Here is a 26101-nt window from a genome sequence, read left to right on the forward strand (position 1 = left end):
GTTTTTCAGATATTCTCTATTATATGCAGCCATGCTTGAACATTTGGAAAATGAGTCTCCTTTCAGAGTTGTTTGCATTTATCTATTTTAAAAACATTGCCTTTTATATTTGATGAAAGTAGTGAAAGTGAAATTTGCTCTTTGTCCATCAGTGTAGCTCTGAATTTCAGGGTGAACAATACCAGGGGAATAGATTAGATTAGGGTACTATGAAGCCATACTTCTATGAGAGATCTGTAGTAAAAAGTGGAGATAATTGGTTGGGTTCAGATATACCTTAATTAAGTCTAAAAACACCAGAACTTATACAACCATTGACTCATAATATCAGAGAATTTTTGAATGAGAAAGGACCCTAGAGGTCATCTTGTCCAACTCTTACTTGAAGCATGTATCTTTTCTACAAACACATAATGAGAAATTATCTTACCTTAGCTTCTATTTTAAAACATGGACTTTTTTGAATAAAGCAAAGTAGCTAATATTATTATATTAATTATGATATAAACACTTCATCTTCTAATTTTTATTATTTATGTAATTTTACCCAAATGGGATATTGGAGATTTATCTCATCCAGTCTGACTACTTTTCAGATAAGAAAGCTGAAGCCTGGAAAAGTGATGTGACATTTTCTGGGTCATATATCTAAATTGCAGCAATCGTGGAATTAGAATTTGAGTTTTTCCACTAATTTCAAAACTTTGCTTGTTAAACAACAATGAAACAAAATTATTGTACTTTGGCTATTTATTCACTAAGAATCAGTAAAAAAGAGGCTATATATTTTTTAAAAGATTCCTTTTCTGAGATTGTGGGTTTAGATTGCCTTCCAACTACACTCCATCTTCCCTTTTGTTGTCATTCATTAGTATTATGTACCAATTCTATTACTCCAAGTCATGATCAGATTATAAAATAGGGATAATTTTAAAAAATGAATGCTGAAAATCACCATAATCATAAAACAGATATTAACAAAGTAGATCATTGCTACATTTTGCATTACGGTGGCAATAAACTTACCTGTAAAGAGCTGAAAGGGGCCTCTTGTTTCCAGGTTTGGGTCTATAGGGTTTGGGTTCTCCTGCCATGTTGATATCTGAAAGTAAAGATTTCATGATTAAGTGACTCTACTGGCATTTACCAAACGTCGAACACAAGAGAATATTAAGGTTAAAAGATATAATTTTGTTCCCTCATCTGTACTCATAAACTGCACAGCTCCCTGAGAAAATTAAAGAGAGATAATCTTTTGGCTTACATTATCTTTGAGAAGAGTTTGCTGCACTATTCTGGAGGTTTTATAGAAATAATAGGTAGTGGAAGATGTGCCAGTGATTCTATCTGATTCAGTTCCTGAAATCCTGAGCAAGTCCTTAGTATTTTAAAGGGATTGTGCCACAATTGTGCTGGGGACACAAAGGCAAAAAAAGGAAGGAAGGGTCACTTCCCAATTCTTCAAGCATGGCTGTATATGACAGAGAATATTTGGAAAACAGAATTTTAAATTTAATTTTTAATTTGAACTGAAATTTAAATTGATAGTTTATGATTGTGAGTTTTAGAATAAACAGGTATAAGGTTATGTTATAAAAATTAAAAGATGAGTAGGGGAGATAGATAATAACAAGAGACTTATGAGAATATATTTTAATTTTTACTACTTCTAAACTAGTGACATAAAACTGTTGAAAGAAATAAAATAAGGAAAAAGAATTAAACGGACAAATAAATAAATAAATTGGAAGCTGGAGGCTTTAGCCTGTCAAGGTTACTATTATACTATTCATTTTCTATAATGTACTGCCAATACTTCTGAAGATGGAGTTAAGGTTTTTGACAGCATTTTCATTATGTGAAATGACTTTCATGAAAGGCTGTTAAACTTGATATTTCCACATAAGGGATTTCTTCCAAAGGTGATAAAAGGAGTGAAAAAAGAATAGCAATTGTCCCTCTTAAACAATTTATCGTTCATAGAGGATAGTTCAAAGGCAGAAAGACTTTTGAACAGGCGTGACAAATTTGTAGTGGATTGAGAGACCAACTCTTAAATTCAGGAGTCATTTCACCTTTTTAGCTGTCAAGAAAAGCTGAAGGAAGGTGGCAAAAAAGGTTTGGTGTTATAGGACAATGATTCTCAACCTCATATGCAGAAAAAAAGAGTCCCTGAAGTACTACAGACATTTCTAGAATAATTCTCTTCAACTATTCAAAGAAGGAGCCAAGCTTTTCTGTGCAGGATACTTCCTCATATTTATGAGGTGTGTAAGATTACCAGTGGCCTCTGTTTCACACCATCCACCTCTTCCCTTCTCAAATGCTTACAGAGAATAGAGTCTATTCTTGAGCTGGAATGAGAACAGTAAGTTCTGGGAAGCCTAAGGTTCACCCCAGGGAGGTAAGTCTTCAACAGTGCTTGACTAATCAGCATCATTTGTGGCTAGGGACTTCTTTGTTCTCCCTCAAGTCATCACACTGGCAAAACATGAAAGTTCATGAGGGAGAAGAATGAACCACACTTCTCTAGTTATATGAGGTATTATGATGAAGTTTCTATATGCCATTGTGAAAGGGCAATTTAGTATTTGCTCAACCCTGGCCATGAAGAAAAAATTCAAAGGAGTCTGGGATCATTTCCAGATGGGGTAGTCAAGGATGACTTCATAATGGTAATGGGAATTAAACAGACCCTTGTATAGGCAGAGAGGGGAAAAACATTCTAGGAAGAGAGGATGGGACAGAGGTACAAGTATGTTGAGGATAATAAGTTGGCCAAGTGGAAGAGCAGTTGGAAAAAAAAAAGCCAGAAATGCAAGCTAGAGCCAGAATGTGGTAAGACTTCAGTACTAAGTCAAAGAATTTGGCTTTTGTCCATAAGCAATAGAAAACTATAAATGATTTTGGGGGACAGAAGTGACATGACTGGAGAGAGAACTACAACAGGAGAAATATGACATGCAAACAAATACAAAATAGAAAAGGGCCCAGACTAAAGAGTACAAATTAAATATAAGGAAGATTAGATCTTGTCCTATATGTGTACACACATAACTCACCCTCCACACACACATTACACATTTTCCTAGGAAGGGAGCAATGTCAAAAGATTCACACTGAGACATGATGGTACTACTTAGGATCACCACCTGAAAAGGCCATGAAATGGGGTTTATTTGGGTAAAATAGGCGAGGAATAAATAAATGGAATAACTACAGAGACTTGGCTTTTTCTGAAACACTTCAACTAGTTCCTTTATAAAGAAAATCATTCCTGATTCTATTCTGCCTTGTTTTCTCCCCTTCCTTTTTTCTCCCCTTCCTTTTTTCTCCTCCGTTTTCTTCTACTAATGATAACAACTTATATTTATACTGCTTCTAAGTTTGCAAAGAGTTTTGCAAATATCACATCTGATTCTTACAAAGATCCGGGAAGTAAGCAGTATGATTTATCTCTATTTTACAGATGCAGAAAACCGAGACTAACAGAAGTTAAGCAATTTGCCCAAAATCTTACACACACCAAGTATCTTACTGATTTCAGGTCTACTGCTCTAGCTACTGTGAAATATAGCTGCCTATCACTAAACTTTGGTTGTACCTCCTTTAAAATACTGGAAAGGACTCTCATCCCATCATACATTTTAATTAATTGCTTACATATCCTAGGTATCCTTTTGTGTATTCCTTGAGGTCAGAGACTGTGTCCTGTTCATCTTTATACTACCTTTCTCCTCGGCAGAAGGGGCAATGTCTTGGACATAGTAGATGTAAAAATACCCTGAAATTTCAGGAGAATTGGTAGGGGTGATAGAAATCTTTCTCTTAACTGAGGGAACTCTCTATATTTAGAATTTTCCCTCCCATCTAGCTATAAGGAAATGGGAGATTAATATTCATTCCTTGACTAGGGGGATATTAAAGAGTATATACATAAACATAGTGAAGAGGTCAATTATTTTACCAATATGCCATTATAAACCTTTATTAAATATCAACTAAATGGCTTAAAAACTATACTTGTTGGTTTCCATTTTGAAGTAACACTTTGAGTAAAAAGATGTGAATTCATTCAAAAGAAAGATGGTGTAGTCTTCTTGGAATTAAATTTGGGACTCAAGCAAAGGTCTCAAAAACATTCAGAATAGTTTCCATTTATTTTTAGATAAAATCTTACCTAAAATCTACTTTTTCATAATTTTAAAATGTAACTTGATTTAGAATATATTTTAGCTAAGTAAATAATATTGTCACATGACTACAGAACTACCTCTAAAGCACTGTTCTATAGTCATTGACTTAAACTCTTCCTAGTGTGATTGGGCTAACAGGTAAAAGAGAAGCAGTGCTACCCATTGGAGAAAGAGGCCATCTACAATCCCCAAAAGTTAGAGTTACATATGTAAATGCATTTATTTTACTTTTTAAAACCATATGACTGAAAATTATCCTTAAAAGTTCCCAATATGTCAGATTCCTAAGATCTCACTGGTTTGGTTGCTTCTTGCATGTGCCAAAACCTCTCCCTGCATTAGAAAACTCTTTTGAGTAGCTGTAGCTCTCCTCTCTTCCACCCCTGATTGACTGTACCAAATTATCAGGTGGCATAGCCCTTTTGGGAACCACTCTGCAATTAGCAAAGCTGATCCTTAGGTAACAGATTACACTGCATCATTGGACTCAAATTTAAGTCTTTCTAGCTTGGTAGGATCAAATTTAAGAAATCTTTCTATCTATAATGACCCCTCTTTTGTCTTTAATCCATTAATTTTCCAAGAGTTAGATGAATGAAGAAGCAATATGCTTTTACTTCTAAGACCTTACTGAAATGTGTCATCATGGTATGGCAATAGCCCAGGAAAATATCAAAGGCCATTTTTATAGAGTACGAACTGGAAAGATTGTCCGTTTTCTAAATCCTATAAATTATCTAACCCAGCCCTTTAATTTTACAAAGATATGAATGGGACTCAGGACTTGAAATGATTTGTTCAAGCTGACCCAGCAAATTAGTAATGGAGCTAGGATTAAAATCCAGTTTTTCTGGATGTCTTCCAATCCAGGAACATGCCTTTCTCAGTAACAAAGCTAGTTATTTTAACATAGGGTTGAAAGCACAAGTTGACCATTCATGGTAAACTGATTCTAATTTAAACAACCATGGATGTAGATTCCACTAAAATTTTGGCAAAATATTGTGAATGAGAAAAAAAAAAGGAAAGATAATTCTGTCTTAAGGATTAAATTTTAATCGTTATTAAAACAGATGAAAACTCAAGAGATGCCAAAAAAGGCTCATAATTTTAAAAATTAATGGATTAACATTTATCATAATTTATCACATTTATTAAATTCCTTAGAAACATATTAATAGAGTAATAGAAAGTTGCCAGAGTGAGTTGCCTACTTCAAAAGAATTATTTTATTTTACTCTTTCTCTTTATAAAGGACACAGATTCATATTATATGTTCATTTGAAAGTATATTATTATAGTTTCAAATAGCCACACAATATGATTTTCCCAATAAACAAATACTTTTAAAAATATGGAAATCATAATGATTTTTATTGGTATACTTCTTTATACCTTCCAAAGAACTTGCATAAGCATTGTCTCATTAGACCATAGCAACAATCCTTTGAGATAGTCAGGGAAAGCAATCATGTTAATAAAAGCAATTTATATTTATTGCTTTGCATAACTTATTTAAAAATTTTTTAAACCTGGATTTAATGAACATCCCAAAAGGAAGACATTTTCTTATATAAGGTAAAATACAAAAAGGATCATATGTGAAACCAAGAATTTCTAGTACGTAAAGCTTTGGCACAGCTTATTTAATTTGATTCTTATAATGCTCCAATAATGTAGATAGCTATGAAAATTATTTCCTTTTCCTAACTGAGAAAACACACCGCTTAGATAGGTTGCCTAAGTGACTTTCCTTTGGTCGTGCAGTTAATGAAAATTTTTTTTTCTTTTTGTCTTTGTGTCTCCAGTACCCAGAACGGTGTTTAGCAACAGAAAGGCACTAAATAAAAGTCTGTCAAATTGATATAGTAAACAGAAGCAAAAATTCTAAACAAAATCTCCTCATTCAAGTTCAGTGTCACATTCACTCCTCTATTCTGCCTCTTGAATTCCACAAATGTTGAAAATGAAATCCAGATGTCAGTGATTTGTAATTAACTATTTTGCATTTGTTCTTTGTATACTCAGTTCAAATATACTTACATACACACATATTAGAATGTAGGCTCCTCCTTGCAAGGAGAGATTGTTTGAATCTCTGTATATGTAACCCTTTTTTTGCCAGCAAAATGCCTAGTAAATGCTTAATAAATGCTCATTGACTGATTGATATGCAAGATGACATAACCAAATAGCTCCAGAAGCTTCTCAATATTCTTAGTCAATGGTATTTCCACTCTGTTATGCAGCTTCATTCCATTTGGTTGTATAAAATGTATGATGTCACTCCTGTTTGCAAAGTTCTGTCTTAGAAAAATAAAACAGGCTCAAACTTCAAGGAACCTACAAGTCTACAAGATGCTAGTTGTTAGGTTCCTTTTGCATGGGAAAAAATCTTAGGCAATTTAAAGACAAACTGACCACCTAAAAGACTTTTCTCAAACTGAAATTTGAAAAAAATCTAAATAGAAGAGAGAGATACTGGAGGAGGTAGGGTTGGCAGAGATTCTGAAGATGACAAGAAGTGGTTATACCAATGCTCCCTTCTCCCTCTACCTTCCTACCCACACCATTTCTCTTTATCTCTTAGTGGAAGCAAAGTAGTATGCTCCATTTTAGTTTTGTGTTGGGACTAGAGTCAGCAGCCTAGCTGTATCTTAGAGTAATTCTTTATGCTCTGAATGATAATATGTGAGTAGTACAGCTAGATGACTCAGTAGATAGTGTTGGTTATGAGTCAGGGAAGACCTGAGTTCCAACCCCTCATCAGAAACTAACTAGCTGGGTGATCTTGGTCAAGTCACTTAATTTCTTTGTCCAGGGCACAGCTAAATAGTACTGGGCTTTGAGTCACTAAGACTGGAGTTTACATCTCCCTTCAGACACTTACTGAATGTGAGAACCTGGGGCAAGTCGCAGAAGCTCTGTTTGCCTCAATTCCTCATCTGTAAAATTGGGGCACACTGGAGAAGGGAATGATAAACCACTCCAGTATCTTTGCCAAGAAAACCCGATGGGCAGCAGAGTCCTCAGAGTTGCCAAGAGTCAGACACAATGGAACCACTTAACAAGAGTGATCTGTGTGAATTTCCTCGCCAAGGGAACAGAGGTGGGTCTGAAGGAACCTTTGAGATATGCAGCAATGATCTCTGAAGGTAAAATTACACCCCTCTTTTAGAAGTAGCTATGGCTCCCCATACACTTTATATGATCATGGCACAGGCAGTCAATTTTGTACCCAATTGGCTGGCTTTCCAAACTCGTGCTTGTTTTTGTTTTTGTTTTTTTTATCTCACAAAAGCAAGGCTAGTTTTTTTAAACCTCAAAGATACCTTTAATGCCATGTTAAAATATTCAATGTAATGAGAGTAAAATTGTCATCTAACTTTTATGGGCAGTCACCGAATCATGACCATTTTAATGAGTCCTTGTATCTCTCCACTCTTATAAATTAGTTCTGACACAAGACTATAGCACTTAGTTCTCTACTTATTAGAATGCTAATGTAAAGATCACCATTTGGCCAGATCCCATCTGTTACCCAGGAACATTCTGTACTCAAGGGCTATACCTACATAAGCAGAAGGAAATAGAAACAAACACATGCTTAGTTTGCCCACTTTAGAAATGTAAAACTCATAAACTCAATCATAATCTTTTTTCTCCTCCATTTGTTGAGATATCTTGAGGCTTCTCCTTTCTCTGTACACCTAAAATAATAACTGCTAACATTTATACAGTGTTTTCTATGTGCCAGGCATATACAATTATTATAATATTGTATTTGTATATAATCACAATTATATACAAATACAATATTATAATAATATAATAATATTACAATTATTAACTTATTTGATCCTCACAACAACCTTGGGAAGTAGGCACTATTATCATCCCATTTGACAGGCAAGGAATCTGAATCAGAGAGTGATTAAGAGACTTCACCTCTTCCACCTAGCTAGTGAGCATCTGAATTTGAACTCAGGTCTATATGACTCCACGCCCAGCTTTCTATCTACTGTGCCACTTGTCCAATATCTATACCAAATGGATATTAAAAATTTCCAGAGCTCATTAGAATACACTTTAAGGGGAAATGGTAGTTACTTTCCATGACATGATTTGTATAAAGTTCTAGGGGAAAGATGGTACGTTTTTATACAAAATCTCTGAGGAGTGAAATCAAGGCTGATCTGTGTTTGATATCTTTCTGCTGTGATAATTAGATTAAGTCTACACTGCCCATCTTTAGATTTAATCACCAAAGGTGAGAGCACCTCCAATTCGGGGGGGGGGGTCCTAACCCACGTGTGCTAGAGTGGGTGACAAATCAGAATCAACTGACTGCCCCCTAGGCAGTCCTATGAGAAGCATCTATTGTGATTGGACACACAAACTAGGGGGAAGGCACAGGACGTGATGCATAAGTGACCCCTTTAAAAGGAGAAGGTCTTCTGCTGAAGGGGGTCTTCTGGTGAAGAGGGCTTCTGTTGAAGGAGCTCTTCTGGTCCATGGAGGAGTGCTGGCTGGAATGCTGAGACCTTGGTGAGACTGCTTTCAATATCTTCTTTAGAAGTCCACGTGGTGAGTTTAAAGACTGAATCTTCCTGAACTTCTCTTAAGGAGAACTTCCCTGTAATAGACTCTGTTGCTTCATTCACCTCTGGGCCTCTGGCCCTCTGACTATTGGCTGAGGGTTAATTAGATCTACCTGGATTAATTAGAGGATTGTAGTAATTTACCTACTGTGTTAGATTCTTATTTCCTTATTTCCTCTCTCTTTTCTCAATTGTAAATAAACTTCCAATAAAGTCAATTTTGACTTGAGATTATTCTTAATTGAGGACTGATAATTGTTCAATCCTCTGGCAACCAATCTTAAATATATTTACCCCAAAACCTCTTTTCCCCCCTTACACTGCTGAAAGTATCAGTTCCTCAGGTTTGCAACCTGGAATCATCTTTCACATTCTCTTCTCCTCCAATAGCCATATTTGGTTAATTCATAGCTTTTGTAGAACTCTTGTGTATTTTATCCCTTAAATCCACCCCATTCTGTCCACTCAACTGTTACCCTAGTTTTAGATTCTGATAACCTTTGCCTTTGGGATATCAATAGTCTCCTAATTAGTATCTCTCTTTTCTAATCCATTTTCCCACAAGGAGACAAATTGATATTCTTAAAACTCAGAACTGGCCATGCTACTCCCATTCTGAACTAAAACATCTTGAAAGAGTTTTTGTTGATTGAATCTAGAATAAAATATAAAATCCTTAGTCTGACATTTAAAGCATAATATCAGAGGCATCTTTGACACAGAAAAGAAAATGAACAAAAGAGAAAATTATCTTTAAGGAACATACTATGTAGTATTTCTTTTCCTGCCATTTCAGATCTTATATTCTCAATGACACCACTTTCTTATATATACATCTATAGTAATAGTAAGTGATGGAGTGGAGACTAATGGTGCTGTAGATATTGTGCTGGGCCTGAAGACAGGAAGAATCAATTTTGTGAGTTCAAATTTGGCCTGAGATAATACCTGTGGACTCCAGGCAAGTCACTTAACCCTGTTTGCCTCAATTTCCTCCTCTGGAAAATGAGCTGGAAAAGGAAATAGTAAACCACTTCAGTATCTTTGTTAAGAAAACCCCAAGTGGGGTCACAAAGAGTTGGACATAAATGTAAAAGTGACTGAATGACCAGAGAGTGGAAACTAGCAGCCTGGTACCTTGACTCCACACCCACTCTCTTTCAACTTCATCCAACTATATAAAAAGCTCTGATGAATTCCTGGAATACAATTCAAAAGAAATGCTGGATGACCCTGGGAATTTGATGCTAGCTTGGACCATTACAACTGGATTTTTTGCAACAATAGAATCTTAAATACACCACAAAGAAGTCACCATAGAAATACCAGATGGAAGCACATTTCAGATCATAATCAGACCAGAAATTTCTTAAGCTTTCAAATCTGTAATTTTGTTTTCTTAGAGCACTGACCTGGGAAAAAGTGTATTAACTAGAGAAAATCCTTTTTAGCCCCATGACCTTCTTATATATACAAAAAGAAAAATATAAGACCTCACTGTTTATTCAGGGAAGAGTTCTCCCAAATAATATGAGAAGAAAAATCAACACTCTTGGATATAAGATAGTCCAAACAAAACCAATATCATTCGGAAAAAATGTTTAATATTTGGGGGAATGGTTTCTAAATATACATTTAAAGCTCTAGTGACACAAAGAGTTGAGACAATTATCAAGGTAATTTAGGTCACGAAAACACAGGAAAAGAATCTTTACATTGTGTCCATTGTGAAAACAAATTGGTCATTCTATTTCCTTTCTTCCCTAACTTTATTTCTTAGTTTCCAAATGAATAGTTTCTCTATTAATGAGCCATCCTTCCTTCAGAAAATTAAAATCAAACCAACATGACAGTATCCGAATTACCAATTTCCTTATGATTAACAGAAAAGAGGCCTGAGCAGCAGCAAGAGAGACTTAATTTTCCACATAGTTTTGTCCTTTTTTCCTTATTTCTTTCTTTTCATATTTCTAACTCTTTATTCTATACTGAATAACTCTCTGAACCCCTTTCTTCAATGACTGCACATTCAATTGGGAAGGCTGTTGTGATAGCCATTATATAACATCATGACTGTAATTGAAAGACAAAGGCTAATGTTGGGAAGTTAAAAGCTACTGAAAATAATATATAACATTCAGCACAATCCTCCTCTTCCTATTATAATATAAGGATTTCATCTCTTTTTTATAATTTCTAAAAAATAGTGGTAGGAATAATAAGTAGTAATAGCTATGATAAAAAATAGACCTCCTAAGGGGGTAAAAACCAATTTTAATAATGTTCTTCTAAAGGCTTAGAATAAAATTATCCTACTTCTTAAGGTCTCCTATTGTATATATATTAAAATTTAAGTCTATATCTAATAGCTCAGATTTATCTAATATTTTATGGTTTGTAAAGTACATTATATATGTTATTTGATCTTATCTTCTCAACAGCCCTTTATTCCAATTGCAGTTTGATAGATTCATGGTATTGGTTGGGAAACATTGTCTTAATTTATAGTTCACCCAATAAGGTAGGGCCTGATATCATCTACATTTTACCTTCGAATAATTAAACGATTTATTGAGGGTCACATTGCTTATAAGTATCTGAGGAGGGATCTGAATTCATGTCTTAGATTAAAGGACAATGTCTAGCACAACACCTGGGACATGGTAGACCCTTAAGAAGTATTTATTGACGTCCTCAGCCACTTCCCAGCTGTGTGACCCTGGGCAAGTCACTTGACCCCCATTGCCCACCCTTACCAATCTTCCACCTATGAGACAATACACCGAAGTACAAGGATTTAAAAAAAAAAGAAGTATTTATTGACTGACTGACTGTAAGAGATGTAAACTGACCACTATACCATGGTATCTGTCCATACTGAAATGAACATTAAGGATATCATTGAGAACATGACTGAGGAAAAGAGAAGAGGGCTTTCAATCAGAGTGAAGGGGAAGGGTGACAGATGGATAGCCCAAAGGCTACACTGATACCCCTTGAACCTTAAAGGTTCTAGAGGAAGGCCTCCGCCATAGTGGGAAGATGCTCTATGGAGGACTTATGGGAAAACATGAAAGAAAATTGTATAGGATAGAGGAAATGTTTTTTCTACTAGGAGAAGAAGTTACTCACACAGTGAGATCAAGGGTCCATCTAAAGATTTAGTAATTTCTACTGAGGTTAATACAAGATTTTGAATATTTCATATCAGATGGCAGCACTCTGAAATTATTTAAACCTCCTAGAAAAAAACATTTAAAATTTAGAAATAATTAATAATTTTATATTTTAAAATGTATTTTCTATGGTTTTATGCCAATAGTTAAGTCCTACTACTTTTGGTTAGTTTTTAGGAAGCTTTTCCTTATATCAACCAAAGTTCACCTTTATTCAACTTTCTCCATTCCTCTTTTTGCCATAGTAAAGTGTTTAAAGGTGAAATGGAGACAGTAATGAGGTATAGTGGATAGAACACTGAACTTGGAGCCAGGGACATCTGAATTCAAATCTGGTCTCAGACATTTACTAGCTATGTGACCCTGAGTAAATCAATTTATCTCTGTCTGCCTTGGTTTCCTCACCCAAAAAATGGGGGTTATAATAGCATCTACCTTTCAAGATTATTGGTAGTATTAAATAAGACAATATTTATATGATGTTCTGCAAACCTTAAAGTACGATTTTTGGGCAATGAGATGATACAGTGGGTAGAGTGCTGGGCCTGGAGCCAGGAAGACTCCTCTTTCTGGGTTCAAATCTTATCTCAGACACTTAATAGCTGTGTAACCTTGGCCAAGTTACTTAATTCTATTTGCTAAATGAGATGGAGAAGGAAATGGCAATCTTTGTCAAAAAGCTTGAAATGGGGCCATTAAGAATTGTACACAACTGAAACAACTCAGCAACAAAAAAAGCATCCTCTAAATGTTCTCTAGGATTACTAAAAACAAAATGAACAATTGTTATGTGAACAAAGTAAAACTCTGATGGGAGGTGGCACTTCCAAGTTGGAAATGCTTTGAGTATGGATTTATTAGTGGGTCTACTCTAAGATTTACTAGTGGGTCTACTCTAAGAGAACCATCTTAGCTAAATTTGGTGTGGATAATAACTAGAAAGGTGATCAGATAGCCAATTTATTCTACATACAAGGCATAAATTTACTCAAGTACAGAGAGGTTATATTGTGTTGGTAAAGGAAGTACCCTCACTAATGAAATCACAGAAGATCACAGAATTTCAGAATTAGAAGAGATCTCAGGAAATGTCTAATTCTTCCTAATACTTCCCCCAATTCAATACACAGAAGTAGTCATGTAGACTATGATTAGGGACTTTCAAGTAGGAAAGCCTGCTCCTACCTCCCGAGACCCATCCTACTTTTAGATAGAGATCTTAGAACGGTTTGTTTTTGTTCTTTTTTTTACAACGTACTGAAATGTTACTTTTCGCAATTTCTACCCATTCCACCAAATTCTGCTCTCTGGAGCTAAAGAGAACAAGGCTAATCTCTCATCCATCTCATGACCTTCCTCCAAATATTTGAAGAGAGTTTTTACATCACTCTTGAGCACTTCAGCTATCTTTATGGAATAATTTGTTCTTACATGCCCATTTGCCAGCTAGATTAGCTGCCCTCTTTTGTACTGTTAATATTTGTTTCAGGACACAACTTCTATTATTGTATTAATAATTAAAAATAATGAGTAAACTTCTTATTGCTATTAGTAATATTTTTGATTTAGGCAAAGGATAATGAAGGTTTCTTAAAGGTGACACTATACTATTGTCTATGTGCTAATTTTTCCACAAGCTTTCTGGAAAGCCATGGGAATTATCAGTTAATTGTTATTGTCAGTTAATGACTAGGTACCACTTGAGAAGGAAGATGGGAAGGACAACCTGGGTGATAATATGTAGGTAGGAGCACATTTGAGAAGCCCACACAAAAGTCACCTAATAGGCCATCAGCCACAGCAGAGTGGGAGCAATTATAGTATGTAAGAAGAAAAGAGCATCTGTGATAACCGATTATGACCTGACCTATCTGGGAAGACCTGTTTTCAATACTGCCTCCAACACGTTCTGCTTATGTGACCCTGGGTAAGTAATTTCACACTTCTCAGTGTTCTTTGCAACTTTCTAAGTCTCTTTAATCATAGAGAGGGTGCTGTTTCCTTCTCCTGGGAATTCCCCCAATGGATGAAATCACAAGACTCATTCATGTACAGTGACACCATGATATATGCCACATGGCTCTGAGAAAGTGGCTTGGAGTTCTGGGTTTTTTGTATGTCCTTTTTAGCTCTAGGCACAGGGAGTGAATTCCCTAACCTGGGAGTTTGGAGCCCAGGATCCCAGGGCAGATGTTATAATTGACTCAGTAGGGAAACCCTGAGAAGGTTGGGTCCTAGAATGCAAAGAGGACAGAGGCTTTGGATTTAAAGTTTCTGGGACTAATGCTAATAGTAAGTGATCTAAACAGTGATCTAGACCCCCTTCTCTCCTCCAGAGTCAGAGGTTTTTTAGGGGAGACTCTACCTCATGGGCACTGACGGGAAATGTTTATATGTTTGTTTATATATCTGGTCGTCTATATATTTGAAGCAAATACTGCTTTGGAAAAGCTAATCTGAATTGAGTAATTAAATGGTACTAGGGAATTTAGATTTTTAAAATCAGGGGAACATGGATTCTGGCTCCAGCCCTGCGCAAACATGTTATGAATTCATAAATGCATGTGAAAACAGGGATTTCTCTAACAAGTCTTTAGTCAACTTTTATAGTGATTTCATTTTATAATGAAAAATTTTAACATTGTGGGGAAAATACTGTTCAAAGCAGAAACCATTCTAAAACACAATTATCCACTTTAAACGCAGTATAATGGGACAGTTTGCTGTAACTACAGGTGAATCAACAGAGGCAATTAACCTCTAATTTTCCCTACTGCTCTTTTCTTTTTTGTATTTTGTTGTTACCTATGAAGCTTAGACTTAATGGAACAAGACATGCAGGAAGTGACTTTAATTGATGGGTTTATTGTTGGACACATACTATAGAATTATCCTCTAAGATTTGACTTCACAAAAGTATGGCAAATCTCAGTTAGGTAAAGAAAACATGCATCCAACTGGTGATCCATTTATGTTAAAATTTCAAACTGGTTTTTAAATATTGAAATAAAGGGTGTTTTGTTTTATGGCTGTAATTTACCAAGGCTCACTAAAGCTATGCACTGACTGTATTCTGACACGTGAAAGGTAGCTCAAATATTTTCTTCCCTTTCTTCTGCTTTCATTCTATTCACAAATCTAGGTCCTATAACTTTTCTTAACAAGAAGCATTAAGCAAATGCACTTATCTTGCTTTAGCAACTATATTGTTCTTTAAACTCAATTTAAATATTGAATGACTTTGTAAACCATTTTCACCCTGTATTACTCTATAGTATCAAAACATATAGACAGACAAACATACACAGACTCACAAAAACCCACATACACTGCCTGCTAAGAATTTTCCCCCTCCAGATGTTGACCATTTCAGTACTTAAAACTGCAATTAGGAAGACTGTAATTTAATAGTCAATATTGTTTCTTTACTAAATAAGTAACTTTTTATCTTCAGTGGGTCAGTGCTCACAAAGGTGCGAATTAAATGGCACCATCATCTTTCCAGTTAGACTAAAATTCTTGTTTTTTTGTCATGGATTCTCTCCTTTCCTTTACCCATATTACCCAGTCATTTGTCAAATCTCTCACATTGCCCTCTTCATTTATCTGCTACCAATTGTAATGCAAGCATGCAACTGAAGCTTTTGCTCTTGCAAAAGTCAACTGTAAACAGTCCTGGCAGTTAAGTCTTAGAATCTTCACAAAAAGTCAGTTGGAGTCTGAGGCTTGAAGAGAGCTGAAATTCCAACTGAGGCTCTGCTTTTGGATTTTGGCTTGGTTTGGCCTGTGTCTTTGTCTCTGGGCAATTTGAACCTAGCTGATTTATCTGGACCTCTCCCATATTACATTCCTGTTTATTTTCCCTGAATTTCCCTTTGGGCTCTGGGAGGAAGGGTGGGTTTGGAGATTAGACATTGTGGGTTAGTTTTCTGTAGGCAAGTAGGACATCCTTAAATCAAGCTATCCCTTATTTTATTGATCTAGTAAATACCTTACTTTAAGACAGTCAAAACAAGTTAAAACAAGTGAATGATTTTAAAAATCTTTACATCCCTAGAACCTAGCATCTGTATTGTATTTATTAAGAATGATAGATAAAAGGATGTAGAGGCAAGAAGGACCCTAAAGGGCAAACCTTTCATCTAATGGATGAGAAAATTGAGGCAGACAGAGGCTAAGTGACTTGCCTAAGATCTCTTGCCCAAGCTAGAATTTGAATTCAATCTTCCTCATTCAAAGCTAAGTGGCCTGTCCAATAAACCCTGTTACTCCCTGTCTCTGGACTATGGTCAGGACCAAGGCAGGGTCAGTTGCAAAATGGAGCTGGGCAAAACCCATGGTTTGGATCAAACCCTTTCCTGTCCCAGAATGAGAAGGTATTGATGCAGGTAGAATATAGGCAAGGGTGTCAGAGATTATAGAACTGCAAAGGGATATAAGGATCCATTTAAAACTGGAGAGGTTAAATGACTTGTCCAAGGACACACAAAAAATAAATGGCAAAATCAGGGTTGAAAATGGGGTGTACCACAAGACCTGAGAGTGGATTCCTAAGTGTCGAATTCCAGGTTTTAAGTTACAAAGTGCAGCGATGATGACAGTAAGCCTAGAGATCAAGTTCAGAAGACCACAGTGAAATATAAGATATGTGACCCATTAAGGGGCTCAGGTCAATTTTAAATACAGCAGTCCTAGTCTTTCAAATGAACCAAACCCTCATTTTTTTGCCTTTGCTGTCCTTTCTAAATAAGGACCCAAAAGACTTGGTGAACTTTTAATTTTTAATAGCTTATAACTATATTAAGAGGTAGCTAGGTGGTTCAGTGGATAGAGTGCTGAGTCTAAAGTAAGGAAGTCACGCATTCAGATCCATCCCTAGGCACTTATTAGCTATGTGACCCTGGGCAAGTCATTTAATTTGTTTGCCTTAATCCACTGAAAAGGACATGTAAACTACTCCAGTATCTTTGCTAAAGAAAACTCCATGGAAAGTGTTGAGTGTGCTAGGGTCCTGCAGGGTCTGGAGAAGTTGAACACCAATCATTGACTAGGCAACAAAAGCTGCCCTAAGGCTTTTGGGACAGCCTATACTTTTAATTTAATTTAATTTAAATGAATAGCTGAATATCAGATAGAGTACCCAGAATGCTACAGAAATTTATGTACTTTTAAGTGTAAAAGAACAAAAAAAGAAAATAAAAGTACTCATGGGCTCATGGATTGGAAGGGCTCTTAAAAATATAATCACCTGACAGCTGGGTAGCTCAGTGGAGTGAGAGTCAGGCCTAGAGACAGAAGGTCCTAGGTTCAAACCCGGCCTCAGCCACTTCCCAGCTGTGTGACCCTGGGCAAGTCACTTGACCCCCATTGCCCACCCTTACCAATATTCCATCTATGAAATAATACACCGAAGTACAAGGGTTTAAAAAAAAAAATATATATATATATAATCACCTTCATTTTACAGTCAAAATCACTTGATATGCAAGATAGCTATGAAATTTCTAACATCATACTATTTGTTAGTGGTGGCAGAATGAAAGAAGGGACCTACTGTGGTCCTCCTGATTCCTAGGCCAAAACCTCTTCCAATCTACTTTAACTGTATTCACTAAACACCAGGGTTCTAATGTCCAAGAGATTACATGAAGAAAAGATTATAATACTGGAAAAACACTTACCTGTTAGGTTTCCTGTACTAATTATATATACTATGTATGTTCATGCACAATATATGCTTTAATATGAAAAGACATTAGAAATTGGTTACATTTGATCCTGTCACCAAATGTTGACTTTAAATTCACTTATGTAGACTTAGCTCCAGTCTTTTGCTTGAGTTTTATATCCTAATAACTAAATGTCTATTGGATATTTCAAAATGGAAGCTCTGGGGATGTCTCTAATTTAGTATCTCTAAAACACAATTCATTATGCCACCCCAAACCCATTCTTCTCCCAAACTTTCTTATTTTTTAGCAAAAATGCCACAATCCTTCCAATTTTCTAGACAAGGGGTCAGCAACATATGGCTCTCAAGCCATATCTGGCTCTTTTGAGGGCCAGATATGGCTCTTTCTGCAGGAGCCATGAAGTCCATTTTTTTTCAGGCACTGTTACAGGAGCGCCCACTGTGAGCACTGTACGGCTCTCACGAAATTACATTTTAAAAAATGTGGCGTTTATGGCTCTCACGGCCAAAGAGGTTGCCGACCCTTGCTCTAGGATGAAAACTTGGCATTTATCCTCAACTCCTTACTTTATTTTATCTCATATATCCAATCAATTGTCAAATTTCACCATTTCTACCTTCAAATCTCTCCCATCCAACCATTTCTCCTGCTTAAATTTCTTCTGTACAGCCTTAGTTCATGCCTGAATCACTTGTCTCTATTGCAACAGCCTGCTCCATTGGTCTCTCCACGTCAAGCCTCTACCAACTTGTCTATTTTCCATATTGCTTCCATATTGCTGATTTTGCTTAAGAAAAGACTTGGATTTGTGGCTCTCCTACTCCATCAACTTCAATAGTATTTCATTTCCTCTAAGATCAACTATTAAGTCCTTTGTTTAGCTTTTAAAATCCTTCACACAGCCCTCAAACTATCAAGTGCATTATACATTATTTCACTAGACATATTGATCTTTTTCCTCTTCCTCACATACCAAATCCTTCTCACTTTGACTAATGTTAGCCTTTACATTGGCTCTTATTTCCCGATGCCTGGAATGCTCTCCCTCCTTACCTTTATCTTTTGGAATGTCTTCTCTCCTTCAAGAGAGAATACAAGCATGCCCTTCCGTATGAAATCTTTCCTGATCCTTCAAACTACAGGTGCCTTTTATCTAGACCATCACATTTATTTCATCTAGACTATCATTTTTATTTATTCCCTTTATATTTATTCTTCATATACTTACATGGTCCTTTGTGATTAGGGATTGTTTCATTCATTGTATCTGTGTCTTTGGGGCTTTAGCAGATAGTAAGGGCCAAATAAATACCCGCTGATTGAGTCAAGCAAATATTGTTGGCCCAGAATCAATCACTGGTCATTCTCAATAATGTATAATGAATGGTGAGTTGATGGCAACACACTGTCTGCAAAAATAACTGATGCCCTTTCATATTTTAGTTTATAAAAATATAGTTTTGGTACTAAAGGCAATTATAGCTAATGAGATATAATAAAGAAGCTTGACAAGAAAAGAAAGCACAGGTGTTAAACAAAATGAAAGTTAAATATCCATAAAACCTAGTTCAAATCTCAAATTTTAAATAGTTACACAATCATAATGATGATTAGTTACTACAGAGTTTAACTTTTAGTGATTCTGATGCCACTATGTGCTATATTACTAAATTACAAATATAATTTTAAGGTTTTTATGAAATCATCTGCAAATAAAACAACAAATTTGTAAAGTTTCATAGTGAAAATGTGATGTGCTGAAATAATCTGTAAAAATAATGACGTGTAAATGTAACAAAAATGAAAAAATCTTGCAATGCCTCAAAAAATGAATTGTCACAGTTAAGACTGTTCCCAACTATGAAATGTTTACTTTTAGCAAACGACCACATCACTAGACTACACATAGAGAAAAGAGCTAGACAGGATCTAAATTAAAAATCACTTAGTCAAATTCCTTCCCTTTACAAATGGACCAAATGAAGAACTTACAGGTTAAATGGCTTATGTAAGGTAACACGCGTAAAAAGTGACAGACATAGATGGATCCCATTCAAAATCTAAAGCTCTTCCTACTGCTTCGTGGTCATTTGAATTTATTCTCTTCATTATACCACTGAGGAAACTGAGATTCAAATAGGTTATGTGATTTTCCCCAAGATCTTTCTTCTTAGAAAAAGTAGTTAGTTTTTCAAATTAGAGAAAAAAACTAATCTGATAAATATTTTTAATAATTCATCTTCTTGGGGCAGCTGGTTAGCTCAGTGGATTGAGTCAGGCCTAGAGACGGCAGGTCCTAGTTTCAAATCTGGCCTCAGACACTTCCCAGCTGTGTGACCCTGGGCAAGTCACTTGACCCCCATTGCCCACCCTTACCACTCTTCCACCTAGGAGCCAATACACAGAAGTTAAGGGTTTAAAAAAAATAAAAATAAATTATCTTCTTGTTATTTGCTACCACTAATGCTAGGTTTTCAAGATTAAAAATGTTTTTATAAGGTTTTACTGTAAGGCTTACAAAGACATTTTATTTAAAGTAAAGGGTTTTACCACTGTAAATATTTTGGTAATCACTACACTACAGCACTATGGTAATTTATTTTTAAAAATTTCAGTATACTATCAAGGAAAATTGTTGCTAAGATTTTTAAATGCTATTTTTAAAAAGAATTATTGATGTAGTTTGTTGTTTGTTTTTTTTACCAGTTTTTCTCCCTGGAGTACTCCCCTCTTCACTCCTGAGGGCTATCCTCTATAACAATATTTTTAAAGAAAGGAAAAGAAAAAGAGAAAAATTCAGGAAAAAATGATCAATATAGCAAAAAAGTCAGAAATTATATGCAACGTTCTACATCTGTGGAATTATAAAATTTTGCAAAGGATTGGGGATTTTAATATCTTAATTTAGGGCCATGCTTGTTCTTTGTAAGCTTGCAATATTCATTTAAAAATTGTTTCATGGTTGTTGTTCTTTCTACATTGTTTTAGTTACCGTGTATATTGTTTTCTTGATTCTGATTTCTTTGCTCTGTCAGTTCATGTAATTCATTCCACATTTCTCTGGATTGGCTCTTATTGCATAGTAAAATTCCATTACATTTATATTCCACATTCATGTACAAGCTATTCCCTATTTTAAGAGCATATACTTTGTCTCAAGTTCCTTGTCATTCCAAAATTGGTCTTACAAATATTTTGGTTAATAAATGGGAAGAATGTTGTGATAGAACTCGGTCTCTTTATAGCTAGAAACTGAAGAATAATGACAATAACTTTCCATATTTTAAAATGGGGACAGTAAATGTGACTTTATTCACAGAATTATGCCCTAAATACGTTATAGAAAACATGCCTGTCTCTTAATTAATATGTAAAGGAAAAAAAAAGCTAAACTCTTTTCAGAACTTATATCCTTGCAAAATTGTATATTTAGAGAATACATTGTGACAAGGCAATATCTTCAGCATTTTGGATATTAAAATAAAAATAAAGCCAGTTATAGGAAACATTTTTCTTTCTTCAAATCAGGATTTCATGATTAGCAGGTGATGTTCTCTGAATTGATGTGTTTGCTACAGATAATTGAGTAAGTATAGATGTAATAGAAAATGGGCCTTTAAAATATGTTCATAAATAGGAAAGAAATACGTCTTTGAAGCTTATTCTTGAAAGCAAGGTGGCAAAGAAAAATAACAAGCAAAGAAAAATAATCTTTTTTATACACTGCATTTATTGCCTGTCCTGGTCAGATGTTAGTTAATTTTAATACCTTCTATGCTTTCTGAGAATTAAATTCTCATCTTGTTCTGTGGACAGAATGTTCTTTGAGGTCAAAATTATTATAGACCTTTTCATCCAAGCTATTACTTAGGTGATTTTCCATGCAGTAGAAACAAAATACAAAGGCAAAAATTCTAGATAAATATTGCATTGAATTTTATAACTAGTTATATAACTTATGCCTTTTTAATGTGAAAAATACATTCATTTGTCCTATGAACCTCCCTGCCCCATGAAACCTACAAAATTGTTATGACCTTAGGCCATCCACCTTATAAGGGTCTGCAGAGTGCTTTAAAAACATTATCTCATTTAATTCTCATAGCAACCTTACAAGGTAACTAATTATTATCCTCATTTTAAATATGGAGAAACCAAACCAAAATTAAAAAAAAAAGTTAAACAATTTGCCCAGAATGATACAACTTTGACCCATGTGTCTGAAGGAGAATTTCTGACTCCAAGTCCTGTGCCCTACTGTAGACACACACGAGCTGTTTTCCTAGGTTAGATGTAATCTGTAGAAAAATTTCAGAAGAAGCACATAGGATGGCGAAGGAGCATGAGCTTATGCCATAAGGATTAAAGAAAAGAACTTGTGATGTTAAACCTGAAGAAGAGAAGATGTAGGGAAGGGAAAAGGGGAATAAGATAATGAAGACGAGACTATTTTGGTTCAATCCCAGAGGTCAGAAACTGGAGGAATGGGTAGAAGTGGCAAAAAAGCATTTTTAGCCTTTATGTGAGGAAAAGCTTCTTAATATGTAGAGATATTGGTATTTAAATGCAGAATTGGCTGTGTTGGGGAGTAGTGGGCTTTGTCTTCCTGGAGGTCTTTAAACCAAGGCTAGCTAGACATTTTTAGGTATGTTATGAAGGAGGTGATTGTTCAGGAATTGGGTAGACAAGATGGTCTCTGAAGTCCATTCCAACTCTGAAGTTTGTGAAATTCTATGATTTCTCATCAACTCTATTAATATTGGTGGCACAGTGGATAGAGTGCTAGATATGGAGTCAGGAAGACCTGAGATCCAGTCAACTCTCAGATAAGTTCTAGCTGTGTGACTCTGAGGAAGTCACCTCTGCCTCTTTTTCATCTGCAAAATGGGGACAATTATCACACTTCTTGGGGTTGTTGTGAAATTCAAACGAGATTATTATTATATAGTACTTAACCCCCTGCCTGAAATTTCTGAACATCTCATATTTCATATTTTTTTGAAAATGTCTATGCCAATCCTGTTCAGATAGTTGTTTTAAATTACTATTTGTATCTGTACCAGCTGGAATATTTAGAAAATCAACTAGCTGCCCATATTTCTCTGTGCTTACAAATTTTAACAATATTCCTGGTAAGCTTCTTTGGAGTTTAAACCTAGTTTTAACATGATTTAAGACTTTTTCTTCAATATTCTTTTCTTAATGGCACAGTTAAATGTCAAGCATATTCAGTAAGAGACTCTTTTAATACTTTATGTTTTACATTTTTACAAGGACTGTTGAAAAATATTTGCAATAGAGAGTGATTAAACTGAGTTAATTACAAGTGTAGTCAATAAAAATGGTTTATGATTATATTTTGTTGGTTCCTGACAGGAAATTCTAGGGTTTTTTTGCTTTAGTTTCAGAAACCATTTGACAAATAATAAATATTTGTTGAATTTCATCTTATGGAAATAAAATTATTCACAATATATAATTAATAATGTTCTCTTTTCAGGTACAATAAATTAGCAAAATTTGAATTCTTTCAATAAGAATGTTTTGTTTTCTTAATAACAATTTAATAAACAATAATAAATGTTTGCTGAATATATTGAAATTTTGTCTGCCTCAAAAAGATAACTTTACAAACTTCTAAATTAGAGGTGGAATTAGGATTAGGAAATTGTTTTCTTTCTTTAAAATTTCTATGTGCACAACTAGTTTAACCATATTAACTGAATTGAGTAATTCAGCAATAGAAAAAGCTTGGTAGTTCAATCAAGAAAACATTCTTGTTATTTATCTCAACATACTAGGAAATAATTGATTAGTAAATTCACTATTATTATTAGACGTGGTGGTGCATGGAGTCACAGCTACATTAAATATAAATGAAAAAGACTGCTAAGATTAGAGTACCTTCCACATTTCATCATCTTTCATATATGAATATGATGGCACTGAAAGTTTTTTAGCCATATATACAGATTTGGTTGAAAATACTGATGCAGAACCAGCCATGATTTTACATTTAGCATACAAGAGAATGAATACACAGATTCAATCCTTTTTCAGGTTTTTAGATGATAGAAATCTCAGAGGGATAACATACTGAGCAGTAAAAAAATTCTAAGTAATCTAGAATTATTGGCCCAAATTGGAAAAAAAATGAAATCTGATAGTCTTGAGAAAGGAAAGTCTTATGGAATGTACAAGTACAGGATAGAAAAGACTTGGATTTATCAAATTTATTTTAGATGTCTGAAAATCCAGTATGAATAAAACATTTAATATGGATGCTATATGAATCAGAGAATAACAAATTCTTGGATGAGAGGAGACCTTTTAGGCTACCCAAGCTAAACCAAACCTGAACAAGAACTGCGGTAACAATATATTCTCCATGTGGTCATAGAAACTGTTCTTGAATACCTCCAGTGAAGGCTCTTTTTGTTTGTCTACTCTCTTGCTCTCTTATTTCACCTACAACCTGTCACTTGAACTCAAGTCCTGTATCTTCAAATGCCCATGAGGAGTTTTTACTTTTAAGTCCTGCAGTGTAAAGACTTAAACCTATTTTCTCTCATCCCAAACCAGCTTCTCTTCCTAAACACACCGCATTTAGCTGTGGTGCCATTATCCTTTGTATTACCCAAGCTCAGAACCCTGGGAAACCAGAATAAGAGACTTAGAAAATTATGCTGAAAGAGTGTTGAAGAACTTTGGATTTAATCTAGTTATTATCTAAATTATGAATCCCAGTCAAACATAATTTAACAACAATTTATTAGTTATACACTATATGCAAGGCAAAAGGCTAAGCTCTCAGCATATAAATACAAGAAAAAAAGACAGCTTACATTCTAATGGCAGATAAGACTCCATCAGAGAGCTAAAAATAATGGCTTTGGGGGCAGAGAATGTAGCCATTTGAGGACATGGTAGAGAAGCCTGGACAGTCAGAAGTAAAGTTGCTATCAGAGAAATGAGAATCTTTGGCCTGAGTAGTTCCTCAAAATGTAAGTTATAGGATGAACTCATCAGTGGGAAGATGGGGTAGAGGCATTTTCTAAGATGAAGTTGTTGGGGAATGGTTCAAAAGCTTGAGAAGTCAGAAACACAGCTAGGAGAGATGTGAAGGAGTGAGCTGGTTATCTCCCACAACTTTCAATCTGATCTTTGCTGAAAATCTCCTCCAATGCTGCTCTGAGGCAGCTCATTTCATGCTTAGAAAACTGAAATTGTAAAGTTTTTCCTATGAATTGAAATTCATTTTCCAGCAACTTTCACCCGCTAAGAGAAGCATTCCATTGCTCTATAGAACGACATAATTTTGAAGCTAGCAGTCTTCTTAGACTTTTCCTTTTTTCCAGGTCCATATCAAGTCAGTTACCAAGATTTCCTTCCTTTAGAAATATTTCTAATACATGTCTCTTTTTGACATTTCAAAATCATTTCAGACCTGGAAAAGAATTCAGAAACCAACCAGTCTAACTCAAAACTTAAGTAGTGGTCTTCCTTATATAAAGCCATGTTGAAAAACAGCCATTCAGCCTCTACTATGATAAGATATCTTGGGGAAGCTTTGACTGCTATGTTTTTAATATATTAAGCAAAAATATGACTATCTGGAGTTTTAACGTTTTCTTTCATTCTTTTTTTCTTATTTCAAGCAGAATGACTCTGGTCCCTTTCCCATAGGATAGTCCTTTATATATTTGAAGAAAGATATACTGTTCTTGTTTTCTTTCTGCTCCAGTTTCAATATCCAATTTTCCTTTCATTTGTCCTCAAATTCTATGGTCTTCAACTCCTTTACTGTTCTAGTTGCCTTCATCTGGATACAATGCAGCTTTCCAATGTCCTTCCTACAATGTTACATCTAATACTCTGACCAAGAAAGAAAAAAATTAGGACTGTCACTTCCCTGGGAAAGGGTAGTGTGCCTCTTAATACAGCCCAAGGGAGCCCTAGTGTAGAGACCCCCACATTACCCATTTTACTGACAACTTACTTATATCTTATAATCCACTAAACCAGTATCATGGATCTGAATAAAACATTGTCTAGACTGCATTTTAGGGTTTCCTTTATCAAGAAAAAATTTAAGGAAATAAAATAGGTTCATGAGATTAACTCCTGGAGTTTTGGTAGTTGATATTTGCGATTCCACCATAAATTAAGGTCCAGATTACAGAACTGTGTGGATCTGGAACTAGTTTTGAGGCTAGGATAGGTGATAGCATGAATAAGGCTGCTAAACAAGGACTGATTTGATAAGAACTCAAATGGGTTGTTCTTTCTTATTCTATCTATCCCACACGCCTGTCTTTCTTTTTCTTTTGTCCTTCCTTCCTTTCTTCCTTCTTTCCTTCTTTCCTTCTTTCCTTCCTTCCTTCCTTCCTTCCTTTCTTTCTTTCTTTCTTCCTTCCTTTCTTTCTTTTTTTCTT

At 35.1% G+C, this 26101-nt stretch overlaps 1 protein-coding gene across 1 annotated transcript in view; it reads right to left on the minus strand.

Annotated features, from left to right (window-relative positions):
* RALYL (RALY RNA binding protein like) overlaps positions 1–26101 on the minus strand; it is a 572389-nt gene that overhangs the window by 288886 nt on the left and 257402 nt on the right. Inside the window, exon 2 of the mRNA XM_044682437.1 lies at positions 1027–1102. Within this exon, the coding sequence (XP_044538372.1) occupies positions 1027–1102 (76 nt within the window). The remainder of the gene's footprint in view (positions 1–1026; positions 1103–26101) is intronic.

Source organism: Gracilinanus agilis, chromosome 1, assembly GCF_016433145.1.
Source record: "Gracilinanus agilis isolate LMUSP501 chromosome 1, AgileGrace, whole genome shotgun sequence".
NCBI classification, from domain to species: Eukaryota; Metazoa; Chordata; class Mammalia; order Didelphimorphia; family Didelphidae; genus Gracilinanus; species Gracilinanus agilis.